Source organism: Panicum virgatum, unplaced genomic scaffold, assembly GCF_016808335.1.
Source record: "Panicum virgatum strain AP13 unplaced genomic scaffold, P.virgatum_v5 scaffold_4415, whole genome shotgun sequence".
Classification (NCBI taxonomy): Eukaryota; Viridiplantae; Streptophyta; class Magnoliopsida; order Poales; family Poaceae; genus Panicum; species Panicum virgatum.
The window spans coordinates 47,607-65,822 of NW_024376386.1; the positions used below are offsets into that span (position 1 = coordinate 47,607).

The 18,216-nt window shown below is 41.7% G+C and overlaps 1 protein-coding gene, 2 long non-coding RNA genes and 1 pseudogene across 5 annotated transcripts; 1 reads left to right on the plus strand and 3 right to left on the minus strand.

The window, feature by feature from the left end:
* Positions 1–523: 523 nt before the first annotated feature.
* Positions 524–2,841, minus strand: LOC120694255. The gene is made up of 2 exons (XR_005683397.1): positions 1,024–2,841; positions 524–730 (listed from the first exon to the last, which is right to left on the minus strand). It is a non-coding gene; the product is annotated as an uncharacterized LOC120694255 (long non-coding RNA).
* A 400-nt stretch (positions 2,842–3,241) lies between these two features.
* Positions 3,242–7,689, minus strand: LOC120694253 (disease resistance protein PIK6-NP-like). 3 transcript variants are annotated; one of them, XM_039977417.1, is made up of 5 exons: positions 7,379–7,689; positions 6,427–7,288; positions 4,092–6,183; positions 3,790–3,932; positions 3,242–3,655 (listed from the first exon to the last, which is right to left on the minus strand). In XM_039977417.1, exons 2-3 carry the CDS (start codon positions 7,227–7,229, stop codon positions 4,209–4,211), a joined length of 2,778 nt encoding a protein of 925 aa, XP_039833351.1. In that variant the 5' UTR covers positions 7,230–7,288; positions 7,379–7,689; the 3' UTR covers positions 3,242–3,655; positions 3,790–3,932; positions 4,092–4,208. The 3 variants fall into 3 exon arrangements, with proteins under 3 accessions (XP_039833351.1, XP_039833353.1, XP_039833352.1); XM_039977419.1 differs by lacking the exon at positions 4,092–6,183 and having other exon boundaries at positions 7,379–7,683; XM_039977418.1 differs by lacking the exons at positions 3,242–3,655; positions 3,790–3,932 and having other exon boundaries at positions 4,976–5,111; positions 7,379–7,683.
* Positions 7,690–14,162: 6,473 nt separating this feature from the next.
* Positions 14,163–14,954, plus strand: LOC120694251 (annotated as a pseudogene).
* Positions 14,955–15,831: 877 nt separating this feature from the next.
* LOC120694250 lies at positions 15,832–16,479 on the minus strand. Its single transcript, XR_005683394.1, has 2 exons — positions 16,442–16,479; positions 15,832–16,199 (listed from the first exon to the last, which is right to left on the minus strand). It is a non-coding gene; the product is annotated as an uncharacterized LOC120694250 (long non-coding RNA).
* Between the last annotated feature and the right edge of the window lie 1,737 nt (positions 16,480–18,216).

Below are 18,216 nucleotides of genomic sequence, written 5' to 3' on the forward strand. Positions count from 1 at the left end.
AAGAGGTGGTCAGGGCCGCCGGCTCGGGGGGCACGGGCTGGAGTGGCACGGCACCCAGCCCGCTTTAAAATGCAGATGCGGGGGCAGGCAGCGGCGTGTGGAGGGGCGGCGGGGGCAACGGCGCTTGGAGGGGCGGTGGTGGCAGCGGCGTGTGCAGGGGTGGTGACCGGCGGTACACTACAACACATTTGGGCTTCTGCGACGTTTCATTTATGTCACTGAAAGTGGTATTTTCGTCGTCTTTCATATAGGCGACGAAAATCAATTCGTCGCCTATACCATGTCATAAAAGGTCTTCTGCGACGAAAACATATTTTTTTCATCGTAAATCTTATGACGATTATTCTATCGTCACTAATTTGTGACACTCATTGTCATAATCAATACCAAGAAACGTCACAAAACTGTGTGCTTAGATGACTATAAATGTGCCACATAGGATAGAAAACGTCATAAATTTTTTATCTCATGTGATGTGGCAATGACTAGGATATGTTGTGGCACCTCCATTATGACGATTTGATTCATTATAAAATATACCATACATTTTCATTCAATAAGTTGTTCTGTACATGGAAGAAAATGATACAGAGAGGGATGGTATACAATATATACAATATTCCAGACTAGAAGTAAAATATACATGACATCTGAAATGGGTAAACTTTCTTGTGTTTCCATACTTCATCCTTGGAATCATCTCAATACCTGCAGTGTCAATACATTTGTCCTGCATGAAAATATATGATGCTCCAGTAAGCACATATTACAGTATTTAATAACATTTTCTTTTGTTAAAAAATACTATCTAAATTTCTATTGAAATTAAAACCAACAGTTCATTCTAAAACCATGCTCATTGCGTTCATAGAAATAGAAAGTAGATAGTAATTAATCTCTGAAGTTATTTGTAAGACATCTTTCTACCATTTTTTCAGATAGTAGGAATTGATCTTTGTAAGACATCTTTCTACTAAAGGACTACACGAAGTCCTCATCCAGAACTAGTGTGATCATAGTTACCTGGCAAACTGACGACTCTCTGTTCAAGTTCACTCTGCATCAGCCAAATCTCTATTCTAAAGCTGAAATAGAAATGTCCTTGTCTGAATGAACACTAGATTCCTAGATTTTCAAATTTTGAAGGAAAACTCTTATTGAAGAAACTTCGCTATCTATATTTATTTGAATAATCATCCTAAACAAAAATGAAGCACAAACTTGTAAGCACAAGCATTCAAATATACGATTTCTTTCAAAAAGTATAAGGAATGGTTAATTTAGATATTATTCAATGTAGTTCACTTATATTATTAAGTCATAAAATTTTCTATAAAAAATGTTACTTTGATAGAGCGGACTGTGCACAGTCAAATTATTGTCAATATGATACTTCGGGCAACTAGATCCAAAACAGCGTATATACTCTTGCCTTTAGTAAATAAAATCTATTATGCAAGTAGCACTATACTTTGCACTTGACTTGTAATTAAACAACAGAGGCAAAAAATTGACAGGCTCCAAGACAAACAGAAAGTTACATCTCTTGTAGGTGGCCAGAATTAATCAAATGAATCTGAAACAATTTTTAGAAACAATTAAATCTTTTGAAACAAAAGAAGCAATTGAATTAAAATAGAAGGAAGTAAATTCCAATAGTTAAATATGTACCTGTGATCTTGCATCTCGTATCGATTATTGCCTGCAAGGAAAGAGAATATAAAAGCAGAACCTCCTTTTGTGAAAATTGCAGTTACAGACATCTAACTTTAGTGATGTTTCGTCACTAAAGTGTATCGACTCCTAGGAAACATCACAAACAGAAGTATTCAATGACGAATAGCTATTCAATGATGAATAGCTCTATCGTCACGAGAAATTCTTCGCAGAAGGTCATCTATGTTGTAGTGGTAGGAGTCGGCAGTAAAGAGGAGGCGTGGTGAATGGAGGGCCGAGTAGAAGGAGGGTAAATGAGCCGATACCCCTATCGGCTACTAAGCGGCCGATTGGTGCCCTTATCGGTCCGATAGACCTGTCAGCTCTTGCGTGGCCTATAGGTCCCCTATCACGCCGACAGGTCTAGCTAGCGTGAGGCCACGCGGCTGCTACTGATGTGGTAGCACTAGTTGGCCCTTCTATAGCCGATAAGTACCTATCGGCTTTTGGATAGCTCATAGGTTTCCTGTTGGCTTTTGAAGGGCCGACAGACACCAATATTTACATTTATTTTTATTCGACATTTATTTTTGCGATTACCTATCAAAATTTTATTATTTAAAAAAATTCAATGAACGTGGGAGGTTCAAAAGAAACCTCCGATTTGTTGGCCTTGCCGTTCAAATTTGACTGAAATGGATTTCAACGCTATCCAAGTATGCTTTATTAATAAAGGAAAAAGTTCATTTTTGGCACCTCAACTATTGGGTTTGTCTAACTTTGACCCCCAACTACAAAACCGGGTACAATGGACACTATAAGTTCTAATATCATGCAACTTTGGCACCTATACTCGTTTTAGGTGGCTTAGCGCTGACGTGGCGATGGTTTTGACTACATTGACCATGACATGGCATTTCTGCCATGTAGGCCCCACCCTACATCTCTCTCCCTCTTCACTTTCCGGAACGGAAGGAGTAGACTCTTGAAGATAAATACAAACCGCCTAGGAACCTAAGTGGACACTCTAAAAAGATAGAGAAATTCTAGAAATTTTCACAAAAATCATAAACATCAAGTCATCCATCCAACAACTCTTATCATAATAGTCATTGGATCTGTTATCTTTTCTAATAAATTACACAACACTGCCGTTATGAAAATAGACTAAAGTAACCCCCTAAATATGTGTCTAAATTATCCATCTCTGCCATTATAAAAAAATCTAAAGTAACCTCCTAATCTTCATATAAATTACCCACCTACGTCATTATAAAAATAATGCAAATAACCTCTTAAATTTGCATATAAATTATCTAATTATGTCAAAATTAAACTTGAAAGTAACCCCTAAATCTGAATCAAAATTATATAATTATAACAAAATATTAAAGTGCACCAATATAAAATTATAAATTAATTTTTCTTTCATTATTAATATATTATTTATATTAATGTTTATATAAAATATTACCCATGTCATGTGTCACCATGCATTCATGTAGGATGCAGGAGATAAGAATACCAACTCATAAACAAATGGTTCAATTAAACATATATACCAAATACACATGGAGGTGAGATGCATGAAATATATTGCAACTTGATAATAATAAATATATATTTTAGAATGTGTGTTAGAATATTTAATACATAAAAGAGAGCACGACATAGATAATTATAATTACTAGCTATAAACCTTATTTTTATATTAATTTTAATTAGCCCGTGCGGGAGCTAATAGGCTAGTATAATAAAATCTATGCAAACGATTTTGCTTTCGAGAGCCACATAGAAGTAGATCACTGCACTCAACTGGACCACACTCTACAATAGAATATACCCTTGCGTGAAATCTAGGCCCGACTCTGTCACCGGAAAAAACCTTGCGTTTTATTCATTCCAGACCTCCATGGCCGCCCGTTGCAGGTTCCTGAGACCGGCACATCACGCGGCCTTTCCCATGCACCGCATTATTAATGTTAGCAACATTATAGTACTGCAAAAAAGGAAGTAAAATTTAGACACGGCATATGCGTGCACAAGGAAGACATCAAATAGTGCTTAACAACCAAATCTAAGCAAATAACATTGCTACTGTATGACAGCAATTTCCAGGATTCATTCACTCACACGGTTCAAGTTGATCCGTACTATTCATGGGCGAGCAGTTTAATCTGAAGATCTGGCGAAGCAGAGGAACTTGTCATCTGCGAGCAACTAATCATTGGCGTCAACTCAAATCTTTTCTCCGGTTCATCATTCATCATCTTAATCTGAGATAGAAATAGAAACAAAGTTAAGATCCGATTAGAAGAAAATGGACCGGGGAAAATGGGTTAGGAGAACAACGGAGCCAGCCTGCCACAGCGCAATTAAGTTTAGAAGAAATGGGAAATGAGAGAAGCAAGGAGTAACTACAGAAGCTACAACACCTTCATAGTCTATATATATATATATCATGGTGGGGATGATTAGGATGCGTTTCAGCTGCATGCGCCAGCGCAGCCTTGGTTTGCTCCGCCTCCTCGTTGGCGCCTTCACATCGTAGCTCAGCCAGGACCTTTATATTTAAATATACATATATCATGTCTGGGATGATTGGGATGCATTTCAGCTGCACGCGTCAGCGTAGCCTTGGCTTGCTCGGCCTCCTCCTTGCTAGCGCCTTCATATCGGAGCTCAGCAAAGACCCTCTGCAACGATGGCAGGTTTCCGAGGCTCAAGTCGAGACCATCATTGCTGCTGGCAATTCCTCTTCCCTCCCGCGCATAAAACAACGGCCAGAGGTAAAGCTCTCTGAGTCTTGGCATGGCTCCTTGTTGAAATACCATTGGCCATACAAATTGCTCGAAGCTACAGGATACAAGGTATGGAAACGAACCAGCACGAACAACGAATCCCTGAAGGATTCCCAGGTTCTTATTGCTCACCATCAGATGTAAAAAGCAGAGAGCTGGCAACCTCCCAAGGATTTCGAGATCGACCTGTTGTAGCTCCCTCACGGTGATGTATAGGCAGGTGAGATCCGGAACGAGCAATGGATTCACCCACGCTGGAAGTGTAGAAAACCAATAGCTGTCTTCTGTACCCAACAAACGGAGGTGTCGAGGAGCGACCCAGGCATCCAATCCACCGATGCTGCGTTGACCAGGAGGGACTACAATATGTAGTTCCTGAATCTTTTGTAGCTTGTGTAGGCACTCCAACAGCTTTTCGTTCCACTTCTCCAATTTAATCCACAGCCGCCTCAGTTCAGTTAGATGGCCCAACTCCTCTATAATGTTTATGGTGGATTCATCAATGCATAACCGTGACAGCTGCTCAAGGCATCTTAGGTTTCCGATTCCATTTGGCACTCTTGTAGATACGTCAATGTCTAGGCAAATCAAATTTCTTAGCTGGACAACACTCCAAGGCAAGCTGGAAATAGTATTTGACCTTACGTCCAATGTCTGTAGAAATTGCAGGTTTCCTATTTCTTCTGGGAGGTGAGAAACACTTGTCCCACGTAGTCCCAAGTACCTCAAGTGATATAACTTCCCAAGGTCCTTGAGGCTTTTATTCTGTGAAAGATTGCAATGCTCTAAATCTAGTACACGTAAAACTCGGCAGCTGCCAGCAGCCGGCACTTGACCAACGGCAAATGGAAAGATAACAACTGACCTTGCATGTTGCAACAAGTTTCTAGTAACTTGAACCATCATGTGACTTTTCTTGCCAAATTGAAGGGACAACCTCCGAATTGTATTTGATGGAGATGTGCTATCCATATAATTTAGTACAGTAATAAAGTTTTCTTCACTTGACAAGGAACAGATAAGATCAAGGACCATATCATGTATGCGGCAACTATGTAGCATGCCAGTTACTGAGTTATGTATTGGTTGGATCATACTTCTATTTATGAGCTCGTTGAAGTAAAACTCTCCTAGTTCAAATAGACTCTTTCCCTGTTTTTCATATTGGATAAAACCTTCAGCTATCCACATTCTTATCAAACGGTCCTTGTCAATTTCAAAATCTTCAGGAAACATGCTAAAATATAACAAGCAAGTCCTTAGATGGCACGGCAGCTCATAATAGCTAAAAGACAAAATCTTTCTCATGTTCTGCACGTCCATATTATTTTTCATACCAGTACCAATAGAGTTGTACACCTCGTACCACTCAAGTTTATTTCTTGCTTTGCAAGCTAGCAAACTAGCCATTGTAATAATTGCTAGGGGCACACCAACACATTTCTTTAATATTCTTTCAGACACTTCGGCCAGTTCGTCATCTGGACATTTTTCAATTTCATCATTGTTGTCTTTGTTTTCATTACCAAATATTCTTCTAAAAAACAGTTTCCGAGAGTTGTTCGAAGAAAGGGGTTTCAACTTGTAAGCACCACCGGCTTGTTCAGCAACATCAGAAATACGGGTAGTTGTAACAATTGTGTATCCAACATCATTATCAGGCAAAGCACATCTAATCATTTTCCAAACTGAGATATCCCATATGTCATCAACAACAATGAAATACCTAAACATATCACAGGTTATTAGAAAAAAAAACTAGTGATTTTAGGATGGAAAAAGGTTCTGATATTGTTCATGTACCAGCTAGATGCATATTAAGCTAACTACCATGGATCACTACTGATGATTTAATGATTAAACTAAAATAGCTAGGGAGCAGCTGGATTGGCATGTCCGTGAACAAAATAGGTCCACTCAGAATATTTGCAAGTCCGTGTAATATAGGTGTTGTGTGATTCCTTAGTACCTTTTCATCTGAAGAAATTTTCTGACTTGATCGATGAGCTGCCTCTCATCCAATGTTTCATCATTGACGTTCTTCCCAAGTTCATAGAGCAAACCCCTGAAAATTTTTCTCATGTCAGGAGTTTGAGACACCGAAACAAAAGCCCAGCAATCAAATTTTTCCTTGAGCTTTTCATATACTGCATTAGCAAGAGTCGTCTTCCCCAGCCCCCCAAATCCAACAATGGAAACTATCTTGCCATGCTGGTTGGACACCTGATCATCCCCTTCCATCAGAATGCTAATCACCTCATCTCTAGCCTCATCAATCCCCACAAGCTCTGTTGCCTTGCTGTAATGAGCCAACAAACGAGGATCGACAGCAGCAGGCCTAGCCACATCGATCCTGTACCTCTCGCGCCGCTCGCCGGCCTCTATGACACGCCTCTTGATGTCTCTGATGTCGGTAGCAACCTGACGGCGGATCCGGAGCCTCGTCAGCAAATTCAGGCTCCTATGGACGAACCCCCTCATACCAACCGGCCCTAACGGCGCACCACCCGTGCAGTGTACCATGAACATGTCGATGCTGTCCTCGATGTCGTAGCAGAGCTCCCGCACCTGGCTGGCCCAGATCTTGTCCTGCTCGCAGAGCTGGTCCGGAGGAGCAGTGGCAATCTCCTTGAGCGCCCCCTGCATGCTCTCGAGCTCAGGTTGGAGGAACATGATCTCCCCCTTCACCCCGCTCTGCAGCTTGTACTCGCCGACGAGCAGATCCCCAACCTTGTGGATGAGCCTCGACAGCAACCCCATCGCGACCTCCATGAATCCGTCGCTGCGAGAGGGCGAGCAATGGCGTGTGGAGTTGAGTGGTGCTGCTGTCTCTACCAAAAGAAAAAAAAAATCATGGCTTTATTACGAACTCGAACTTGATTGGCAAAAAGAACGGGAGGGAGATCGAACTAGGAGTTTACCAGCCGCCGCCGGTGCGTATCGCGCAGCTGCTCTTCGGCGGAGCGGCCGCCCGCTGCTCGCTTGAATCGAAGCCGGAGCTCGCTGGCTGCCGCCGTTGACTTGGAACAGGACCAAGACTGGAGCACTTGAAGGCTTCGAACTGTGTTTGGAACTGACGACAAAGAAAGGTGCGGCCAAAACATATCCGGGAGGAGCTAGTCGTGGATTTTTTTAAAATCTGCAAACGTTTTAAAAAATATTCTAGAATAATCATCTATCAACTAAACTTCCAAACCCCTGTAAAACCATGATCCATGATGCAACGACATTTATATTTTGAAGCATTAGTTTTTTTCTAACAAAAGTTAACATGTTAAAAATAGGGAAAAATCCACTTTACACCCTCAAATCATAAAAGTATGATTCTCAACCAACTATTGAATTGAGTAAATTTAGCCCCTTAGATGGTTCTGAAAGTGCTTTAATATTTTGTGATAATTAAAAGAGTCAGATTTAAACCAAAAATCATAATTAATTCATTTTGAATAAAAAAATTACGAAATAGGTATCAAACGTTTTCTTAAAATGTAACCTATCTATTGGAACAATACTTGTCAGTTATTTAAGATCTATTTTTCTATGTTCATAATATTTGGTTCCTTGCAACTATACCTATTATTTTTTAAATAACTAAGACTCAAATAGAGCAATAATAGATAATTACATTTTTATAATAATTTTGGTACAACTTTCATATTTTTCTGATTTGAAATAAATTAGTTTTTACTTTTAAATCTAGTTATATTTTTTATTTTTTAAAAAATACAAAACCATCATAGGGTCAAATTTGTCTGGTTTCGATAGTTGGATGCTTTTGTTACCCGGTTTTATAGTTGAAGCTTGAAAATTAACCTTTGCAATAGTTTCAATATGCCAGACTTTTCCTTAAAAATAAATCATGAATTCTTGCTGTAAGGATGTAGCCTATACTGCTCCTAATACTGTTATAAAATTTATCATTTGAAATAAAATTTAGAGAACAGTCCCTAAACGATTTTATTAGCATTAGTCAAAATACTAAATCTGACAGGCCCAAGAGACTTCACAAATCCGTTCTACGGCTCCACTCATTCATGGTTTTTTAGGGGTAGGAGCAAATTTCCGTTCAAGGCACAATTTTGGTAAAAAGAAAAGTACCACTTGAAGAAAAAGAAGTTAAAGTAGTACTGTAAGCTATATTAATTATTTCTCAAGTATTACAATCTAAAATTACAAATACAACCTTTTCTTGATATACAATCAGAAAAGCTGGAATTTCTTGCATCTGGTTCTTGGTCTAATGTACTTGTTCAATCAAGTAGATTTTTTTATTCTAAATTATGCAGGTATAATCATCCTTATGTCCAGGATTCTTGCTTTACAGGTCAGTTTGTACCCAAAAAAGAAAACATATCAGTTTTGTTATATTGTGATCCAAATTCATTGCACAAAAGGAAAAGGTCGACTTCCGACGGAGCGAAGCAGAGGCCCGTCGCCGGGAGGCTTGGGGATATGCATGCTTACAAATATTTTCCTCTGGGGCCCTATCCATTTTCAGCAGTTTCTCTTGTCTTTCATTTTCAGTCCATCAACTGAGGAAAAGTAGAAGAAATTGAGGTCAAATGGAACGTGAAAGATGAAAGTAGGGAAAAAAATGACCGGGGATCACGCACCTTCATATTCATCCGCATGTCAAGTTCGATTCATCAGTATATGTGGAGTTTTGGATGATTAGGATTGATTTCAACCGAGTTCCTCAACGCAACCTTCAAATCCTTCACTTCCTCATTGCTAGCGCCTTCACATTTCAAGTAAACCCAGACATCCTGGAGCGATGGCAGGTTCCCCAGGCCCATGACAAAGCCACCATCGCTGCTGGGGATTACTCTCGCCTCCCTCACGAAGCAGCGTACCAGGCTTGTTTGGCTCCCAATACCATTTGGCAATCTTGTATATGACTCGATGTAGAGACACATCAAATGTCTGAGCTGAACAACGGTTGATGGCAAGCTACAGATGCAGGTGCCCATCAGGTCCAGTGTTTGTAGAAATCGTATGTTCCCTGTTTCTTCAGGGAGCTGAGCAATGCGTGTGTCACCTAATCCCAGGTACCTCAAGTGAAATAACTTCTCAACATACTTGAGCCTGTAACCTTTTGAAAGATCACAACCTTGTAAATCCAGTACACGTAGAACTCGGAAGCTCCTAAGGGTAGGCAATAGACTAATGGCAGAAGGAAGCACAATAACTGTGCAAAAGTTTTTTCTAAATTTCACTCTCTAATCACGAGTAATGACAATAATTAGCAGCTACTGCACGTACGACCAAGGACCAGCATCTTTATCTGATTATCCCCATGAGCATATCCGTACCCAAAATGTAGTACCCTGCTGCACTGACATCTCACGTAACTTGCCTGTTGTAGCTGATAATTAATGCAATGGGGCCGATCGTGGTGAACCAAAATATTTGTCTCTATGCAAGTTGCAGCAAAGGCAAGTACTCCTCCTTCCACTTTATACTTTCTCTTTCCACTTTTATAACTTACAGTATAATATGGCACGATCTTTCAAATAATATATTGACTATTTATTTATCATATATTATATCACTTATTGTTATAAACTTATATTAGTAAAATATATCAATCCAATCATATAAAATTTATATTGTAAAAGTAAAAATTAATAGTTAAATTATTGGTCAAAGATTGCAAAGTTTGAATATTGAAATCTTGATATACATGTGCGCCTTATAAAAGTGAAAGGAGGGAGTACAAGTGTACCGCACAAGCAATTTATATGAAAGTATAGCAAAATGTAAGATCATGTATACCTGTATAGGCAGCAGCCAAACTCATTTTTTTCAGAAATGAAATCATATTCGAGCCTGCCTCTACATCAAAGCACCCAAACTCGTACCATCTCCGTTTTTTAATACTATATGTCATTTTCTTCTAAAGCGAGAGTGTAAATATATGACACTCAAACATACTACTCCCTCCGTTCCAAATTATAAGGCATTCCAATAATCTTGTAGAGTAAAAAAAATTTATGTTTGACCAAATTTATATAGGAAAATAATGATATTTATTATATAAACTAAGTACTATTAGATTTTTTTATTAATTATATTTTCATAGTACAACAATTTGATATCATAAATTTTTATAATTCTCTCTATAATCTTGGTTAAACTTGAGATTGTTTTGACTCTTTAAGATTTTTGGAATGTCTTATAATTTAGAACGAAAGTGTTATTTTAATATATGTCTAGAACAAGAAATAAAAATTTCTTGTTCTAAAGGTCGTATATTTGAAAACAGAGGGAGTACATACAGTATATATGTGTAGATATATGACATTCATTCATATATTAATAAAAACAAACAGAGTATATATATTGCGACAACACATGATGCACGGTACCTTACTTTATGTCACCTCGCTCCGGCCGGCTGTAAGCAAGACGGACGATCGAGACAGTCCAGCTACCAGCACTCCAACAGATCGATCGCTCTCAGTCCCAAGCTAGCTAGCTCATCCTCACAATGGCCCCCGGCCGTCTGCGGCGCCATCAGGGGCGGCGGCGGCGGCAGCATCTATAGCTCACTGTTCTACAGCAACATCTCGCGAACGCATGCTGCCGTAAGGTATCAATCTGAAGCCACCATCTATCAAATGACTCCATTTCATTGCAAATTGAAATTCACCGGAGATGACGACCGGTTCGTCGCCGTACCCGAGACAAGTGTTCAGCTCAATTTGGCTAGGAGAAAGAATGCATATAGTTTTTGTTGGTGCAGAATTAGGACCAACACACCAAAGCACTAGAACGCGCAGCGAGTGACGGCACAACACAGCACCGATTCTCAGACCAGTCGGGTATACTGGTCAGACCGGTTTCCACCGGGCAGGCCGGCGGCGAAACCAACGAATGTCGCCCGGGAAAGACCCGTCGGGGCAGGCGCACGCAGGGTTGTTCTAGGGTCGGCAGGCCACCTAGAACGCCCTCAATCGACGTAGAGACGAAGGAGAAACAGCAGATAGTAGATGGGAAAAAGCTAGGGCAAAAAGAAAGTAAAAAAATAAAAGTTTTTATATTTGATCGATTGAATACCCTAATCAGCCGTGACCCTTCATATTTATAGGGTGGGGTGAATTTATCCCGCAAGAAATCTTATTACAAGATCTAAATCTATTAAAATATCTAGTTGTAAACGGATTTCACTTGGACCGGTCAGACCGGTCGACCCTATCGGTCAGACCGGTCGGCTGCTGTCGGACCGACTACAGCATCTGACCGGTCAGGCCGCTAGGGTGCACCGGTCAGACCGGTTTGTATTGTCTAATGCCAATTTTGGTCGTCAACATATGCCCTCCTGTTCTTTGGCAAAACTTACGTGTTAAAGAACACTCTTCTGGAACAAAATTATCTAAGGGCGATGAATGCATCGGCTATATTTTATGCTAAGGGCGATAACAATTTATCGCCCATATCTTGCTTCTTCTTCAAGCTGGTGACGAAACAATTTGCTTAGGTCTTCATCATCCGAACAATTGGAATCACACCCAAGCACATAAACAGGACGATTAGGCTTTTCATTGGACTTTTGTGAATCTCTAGCCTCTTTAGCTCGGCTTTCATTAGACAGAGCTTTTTATAAGACTTGACTAACATCTAGAAATTTTTGTCCCTCTAGCTTTGTTTTATGAAAATCAAATAAACCAGCAAAAGCTAGATCAGCTAAATCTCTATCAGAAATTGTCAAACTATAGCATCGGTTTCTAGTATCTTCTAATATACTCAGAAACACCTTCATGTATCTTTTGCTTAACTAATGTAAGATGTGACAATTTCAATTCAGTTTCACCACTAAAGAAATAATCATGAAATTTTTGCTCTAAATCAGCAAAAGTGAAAACTGAATTGTGTGGCAATGAAATAAACCAAGTAAATGCAGCACCCGATAGAGATAAAGAAAATAACCTTAATTTGTAAATATCATTAGTGCTAACTTCACCACATTGTATAATAAATAGATCAATATGCTCCAATGTAGTTCTACTATCATCACCAGTGAATTTAACAAATTCAGGAATTTTAAACCCTTGAGGATATGCAACATAATCGTAATTCTCAGAGTATGGTCTTTGACAAGATCGGCATTTTGCTTAGGCTCTATGCCAAAAATTTGCCGAAATATCTTAATCACCTCCTCTTTAATACTACCTGATCCAACATCATCGGCGTTAACCCGATTAGTGATCGGTTGTATTATTAGGTTGAGCAAAGTTCGGCGGTGTAGAATGTCGCAACGAACTTGTGTCCCATATGGCACATTGGCATTAGGTGATGCATTATAATTAATTCAGTTTCGCTGATTAGCCGAATTAGTCACAATAACATTATTAGTTGGAATTGCCGAACCATGCATTGTCTTATCGGTATTAGATGTACATGCATTGTTACCGACAAACTTCATACCAAGATTTATTTCAATTCGGCTAAAGCGATCATCAAACATATCATGCATATTTTGACCAATAAATTTTCAACTTATTATTCATATGAGAAGAAACATCATTATCTATAGCATTAGCTACTCAGAATTAAGGACATGCTGTTCGTTCTCATCGAATTTTACCTCAAATTGTGAAGCATCGAAGGCGGCATCCGTCGTGACCTTTCCTTGTCGGTCGATGGAGAAGTGCGAGATGTACTGGTTCATGGCTTCTTCTTCTAGCATCCGGATCTCCTTCTCCTTCTCTTCTCTGATCTTCTTCTGGATGTCATCAAGAATCTTCTGATGCTCGGCCAGAAGTTGTTGAACATTTGGTCTCCGAATATTGGCAGCATCAACTTCACCAGGTTTAGGAATACCGGTCATGGCAACCGATTTATTTTTTCTTTTCTCCAGTGGAGTCGCCAAAAAGTATGTTGGCGCAGAATTAGGGCCAACACACCAAAGCGTTAGAACGCGCAGCGAGCGACGGCACAACACAGCACCGATGCTCAGACCGGTCAGACCGGTCGAGTATACCGGTCAGACCGGTTGTCGCCGGGCAGGCCGGCAGTGAAACCAACGAACGTCGCCTGGGAAGGACCCGTCGGGGCAGGCATACGCAGGGTTGTTCTAAGGTCGGCAGTCCATCTAGAACGCCCTCAAGCGACGTAGAGACAAAGGAGGAGCAGCAAGCAGATAGTAGATGGGAAAAAGCTAGGGCAAAAAGAAAGTAAAAAAGATAAAAGTTTTTGTATTTGATCGATTGGATACCCTAATCGGCCGTGACCCTTTATATTTATGGGTGGGGTGGATTTATCCCGTAAGAAATAATATTAGAAGATTTAAATCTATTAAAATTCCTAGTTGTACTCGAATTCCACTTGGACCGGTCAGACCGGCAGACCCTACCGGTCAGACTGGTCGGCTGCTGGTGGACCGACTACAGCGTCTGACCAGTCAGACCGCTAGGGCGCACCTGTTAGATCAGTCTGTATTGTCTAATGCCAATTTTGGTCGTCCACAGTTTTATTCTTAATTATACCTGTTGCATTGAATATGTATCGATAATATTTATCATGATACATATTTTGAAATTTATTTTCAATATTACTTTAATTATTTAAATAAATATATTTTAATTTAAAATCTAATTAGTTTTTTTAATTTACGTGGCTGTCGCATGTGCATCTAAACTAGTTAATAAGAAACAGTCAGAGTATGTACATTCTGACAACACGTGATGCACGTTGTCTTACTTTATGTCTCCTCGATCGCTCCGGCCGGCTATAAGCAAGACGGACGATCGAGACAGCTTGCTGAGTCCCAAGCTCTCACAATGGCCCCCAGCTCCTCCGCAAAGCAGCTCATCGCCGTCGCCGGCGCGGCTTTCCTGCTCGCCACCGCCGTGGCTTTCCTGCTCGCCGCCCGAGTCCGGCCGCCCGCAGCCGGTGCACCTGCGGCTGTACATGCACGACGTGATGCGCGGGCCGGGGACGACGGCCATCCACCTCATCCACGGGGTCGGGCCGCCGCACGACGTCAAGCGGGGCGCCTACTTCGGCGACACGGCGGCGATCGACGATTGTGGTGACGGAGGAGCCCGACGCCGGCGCGCGGGCCGTCGGCCGGGGCGCAGGGCACCTACATGCTGGTCTCCCAGCACGAGGAGGTGCTCGCCATCGCCGTCACGTCGCGCTCACTGCGGGGCCGTACAGCGGCAGCACCTTCTCCGTGGCCGGCCGCGTCGAGGTCTACGACGACAAGGCGGAGGCCGCGATGGTCGGCGGCACGGGCCGGCTCCGGCGCGCCGCTGGCTGCCTGACGTGGAGGATGGTCGAGCTGGTGGTGTCCGAGGGGTACGTGATGGTGGAGCTCGACGAGCACATGTCCGTGCCGCCAGGTGGGCAACTGGTGGTCATCTCTGTTGCGATCGATTAACTAATAATATATAGCACAATTAAATTAAATATGCTCGATCGTGGCAACTGGTCATGCATCTTTAATTTTGCGATCGATCGAATAACACAGCACAGATTGCAATCTTGGCTGAATTATATTTGCTGATCAATCTTGGCTCCTCCAAGCTATTAATTGGCTTGATGCATGTGTTCTCCGCATCATATACATTCCCTTGACTTCGCCAGCCGGCGGTGGAGGGAACCGGAAGACGAAGAGCAGGGAGTAGAGGTGGATGATGACAGGTGGGACCCCACATCTGAGGAGAGAGAAGAAGCTAATCAGCAAGGATGATAATACAGGAAGAAGAAGAGCAGGGAAGGAGAGGTGGGTGATGATAGGTGGGACCCACATGTAAGTGAGAGAGAAGTAATCAGCAGGATGATAATACAGGCAGTTCGCTCCTGACGAGTGTTTGCCGGCAGCCGGTTGGTCGGAGCAGAGATATGCAAAGAACAGAGCATAGGGGGTCATCAAATTATCCATGCAATGCATCAATAATAACAGATGAGATGAGATGAACAGAGCACAATGCAGAAATAAGCAATGGGTGCGATCTTTGCTAGAACTAGAAGGTGACCGCACACCTGGGACCGCTGACCTGACATGCATGTTTCGGCACCATGTTCTGCAGACTAGAGTAATCCTTTAGAACAGAGCACACCAAAACAGAGCATGGGGAATCACTGCTATCTAGTGATGTCATATTCTCGTCGCGCACCAAAACAGAGCAGGCGTCTTAGTTGCAATGAAATGCTACATCAGTTGCCCTGTATTAGAAAGAAACAGAGCGATCGACCATGCATTCTGACCCCTCAAAAAACCATGCATTCCGGCACCGACGCTCTGAAGTCTCACGCAAATAACTACTTCACCTTTTTCGTCACATAAGCAACACTCGTGAAGAATAATAGAAACGAGCGGCAGGGACAAATACAATGCAGAAAATAAGAAAAAGATTTTGGTTTTGAGAGCCTCAAGAGATCAAGCTGCTGCACTCAACACCAACAGACCCTACAATACAGGGTTTGCAGGCTCCTTGGGCCGGCATATTGTACTGCAAAAAAGGGAGTAAAATTGAGCCGTCTAGGAAGGCCTCCAGGTTCCAAGTGTGCAGAAGCCAGACATCGTAATAGTTCTTAACCAACCAAATCTAACCCACAGACGTGGCATTTCCACGGGAAACTGAGTAGATAACATCACTACATACAGGTTCGAATTGTTTGGTACTGTCCATGGGTGAGCAATCTAATCTCTGCAAATTTGGCCGAGCTCCACCAGCAACTTATCATTTGCATTAACTCAAATCTTTTATCCGGTTCGTTATTCATTATCTGAATCTGAGACAGAAATAAAAAAAAGTAAGATTAGAAAGAAGATGAAGAGGGGAAATTTAGGACTTAGGAGGGGGGGACAACTAGAGCCCGTCTGGCAACAGGGCACGAAAAAACAAACGCAATAATTTTAGAAAAAGAATTTTGCTGTCTAGTAAGAGATAAATATACAAAACAAAGTTTTAGAAGGAGGAAAAGGGAGTTTTATCGAACATCAGGAGTCAGGCTGGCATATATATATTGTATACCTTTAGCACTGTCATTCCAGGATCCATCATCCGAATCTGAGGAAAATAAACCGGGAAAAATAAACGCAATTAAGTTTAGAAGAAACAGAGAAGGGGAGTAGCAAGGAATAACAACAGGGAGCTAACTCACCTTCATCTTCAATTAAGATTGTATAAAAACAAAGCGGGAAAAATGGCACAGGGTGTGGAAAAAACTAACGCAAGGAATAAGGACAGGGCTAGCGCACCTTCACAATCAATATACATCTATACGTATATGAGGGTGGGGATTGATTGGGATGCATTTTAGCTGCATGCTTCAGCGCAGCCTTGGCTTGCTCCGCCTCCTCCTTGCTAGGCCTTTCCACATCGGAGCATAGCTTGACGTCCTGCAGCGATGGCAGGTCCCCAGGCCCAAGTCGAGACACCATCGCTGCTGCCACTCCTCTTGCCTCCCGCGCATAAAACAACGAATTCAGCCAAAGCTCTCTAAGCCTTGGCAAATTTAAAAAAAGTGACAGAATTCAAGGCACGGGAAACGAACCAGGACTAACAATTAACCCCTGAAGGATTCCCAGGTTCTTATTGTCCACCTTCAGCCATAGACGGTGGAGAGCTGGCAACCTCCCGAGGATGTCGAGATCCACCTGATGTAGCTCCCTCACGGCAATCCGTAGGCAGGTGAGAACCGGAACAAACGATGGATTCACCCAAGCCGGCAGTGTAGAAAACCAACAGATGTATTTTGCATTCAACAAACGGAGATGTCGAGGAGCGACCCAGGCATCCAATCCACCGATGTTGTGTGGCCCACGATGGACTGCTATACGTAATTCCTGGATCTTTTGTAACTTGTGTAGGCACCCCAACAGCTTGTCGTTCCACTTGTCCAATTCAATACGCAGCTGCCTCAGTTCAGTTAGCTGGCCCAACTCCTCTATAATGTTTATGGTGGAGTCATCAATACGTAACCGTGATAGCTGTTCAAGGCATGTTAGGTTTCCAATTCCATTTGGCACTCTTGTAGTCTCGTCAATGTCTAGGCACTTCAAATTTCTTAGCTCGACAACACTGAAGGCAAGATGGAAATAGGATTGCTCCTCACATCCAATGTTTGTAGAAACTGCAGGTTTCCTATTCTTCCGGGAGCTGAGAAATATGCGTAGAATATAGTCTTAAGTACCTCAACTGGTATAAATTTCCAAGGTACTTAAGGCTATCAGTATGTGAAAGGTTGCAATGCTCCAAATCCAGAACACGTAAAAATCGGCAGCTGCCAGCAGCCGGCACTTGAGCAACGGCTGCTGGGAATATAACAACTGACCTTGCACGTTGCAACAAGTTTCTTGTAGCTTGAGCTATTATGTCACTTTCTTGCCATTTTGAAGGGACAACCTCCGAATCGTATTTGACGGAGATGTGCTATCCATATCACTCAGTACAGTAACAAAGTTTTCCTCACTTGACAAGGAACGGATAAGATCGAGCACCATATCATGTATGCGGCAACTATTTAGCATGCCATATTGATCTTTTATCGGTTGGATCATACTTCTGTTTATGAGCTCATTGAAGTAAAACTCTCCTATTTCAAATGGACTCTTCCCCTGTTTTTCACATTGGATAAAAACCTTCAGCTATCCACATTCTTATCAAGCGGTCCTTGTCAATTCAAAATCTTCAGGAAACACGCTTAAATATAACAAGCAAGTCCTTAGATGGCATGGCAGCTCATAATAACTGAAAGACAATATCTTTCTCATATTCTCCACATCATATTGTTTTCCATGCCAGTA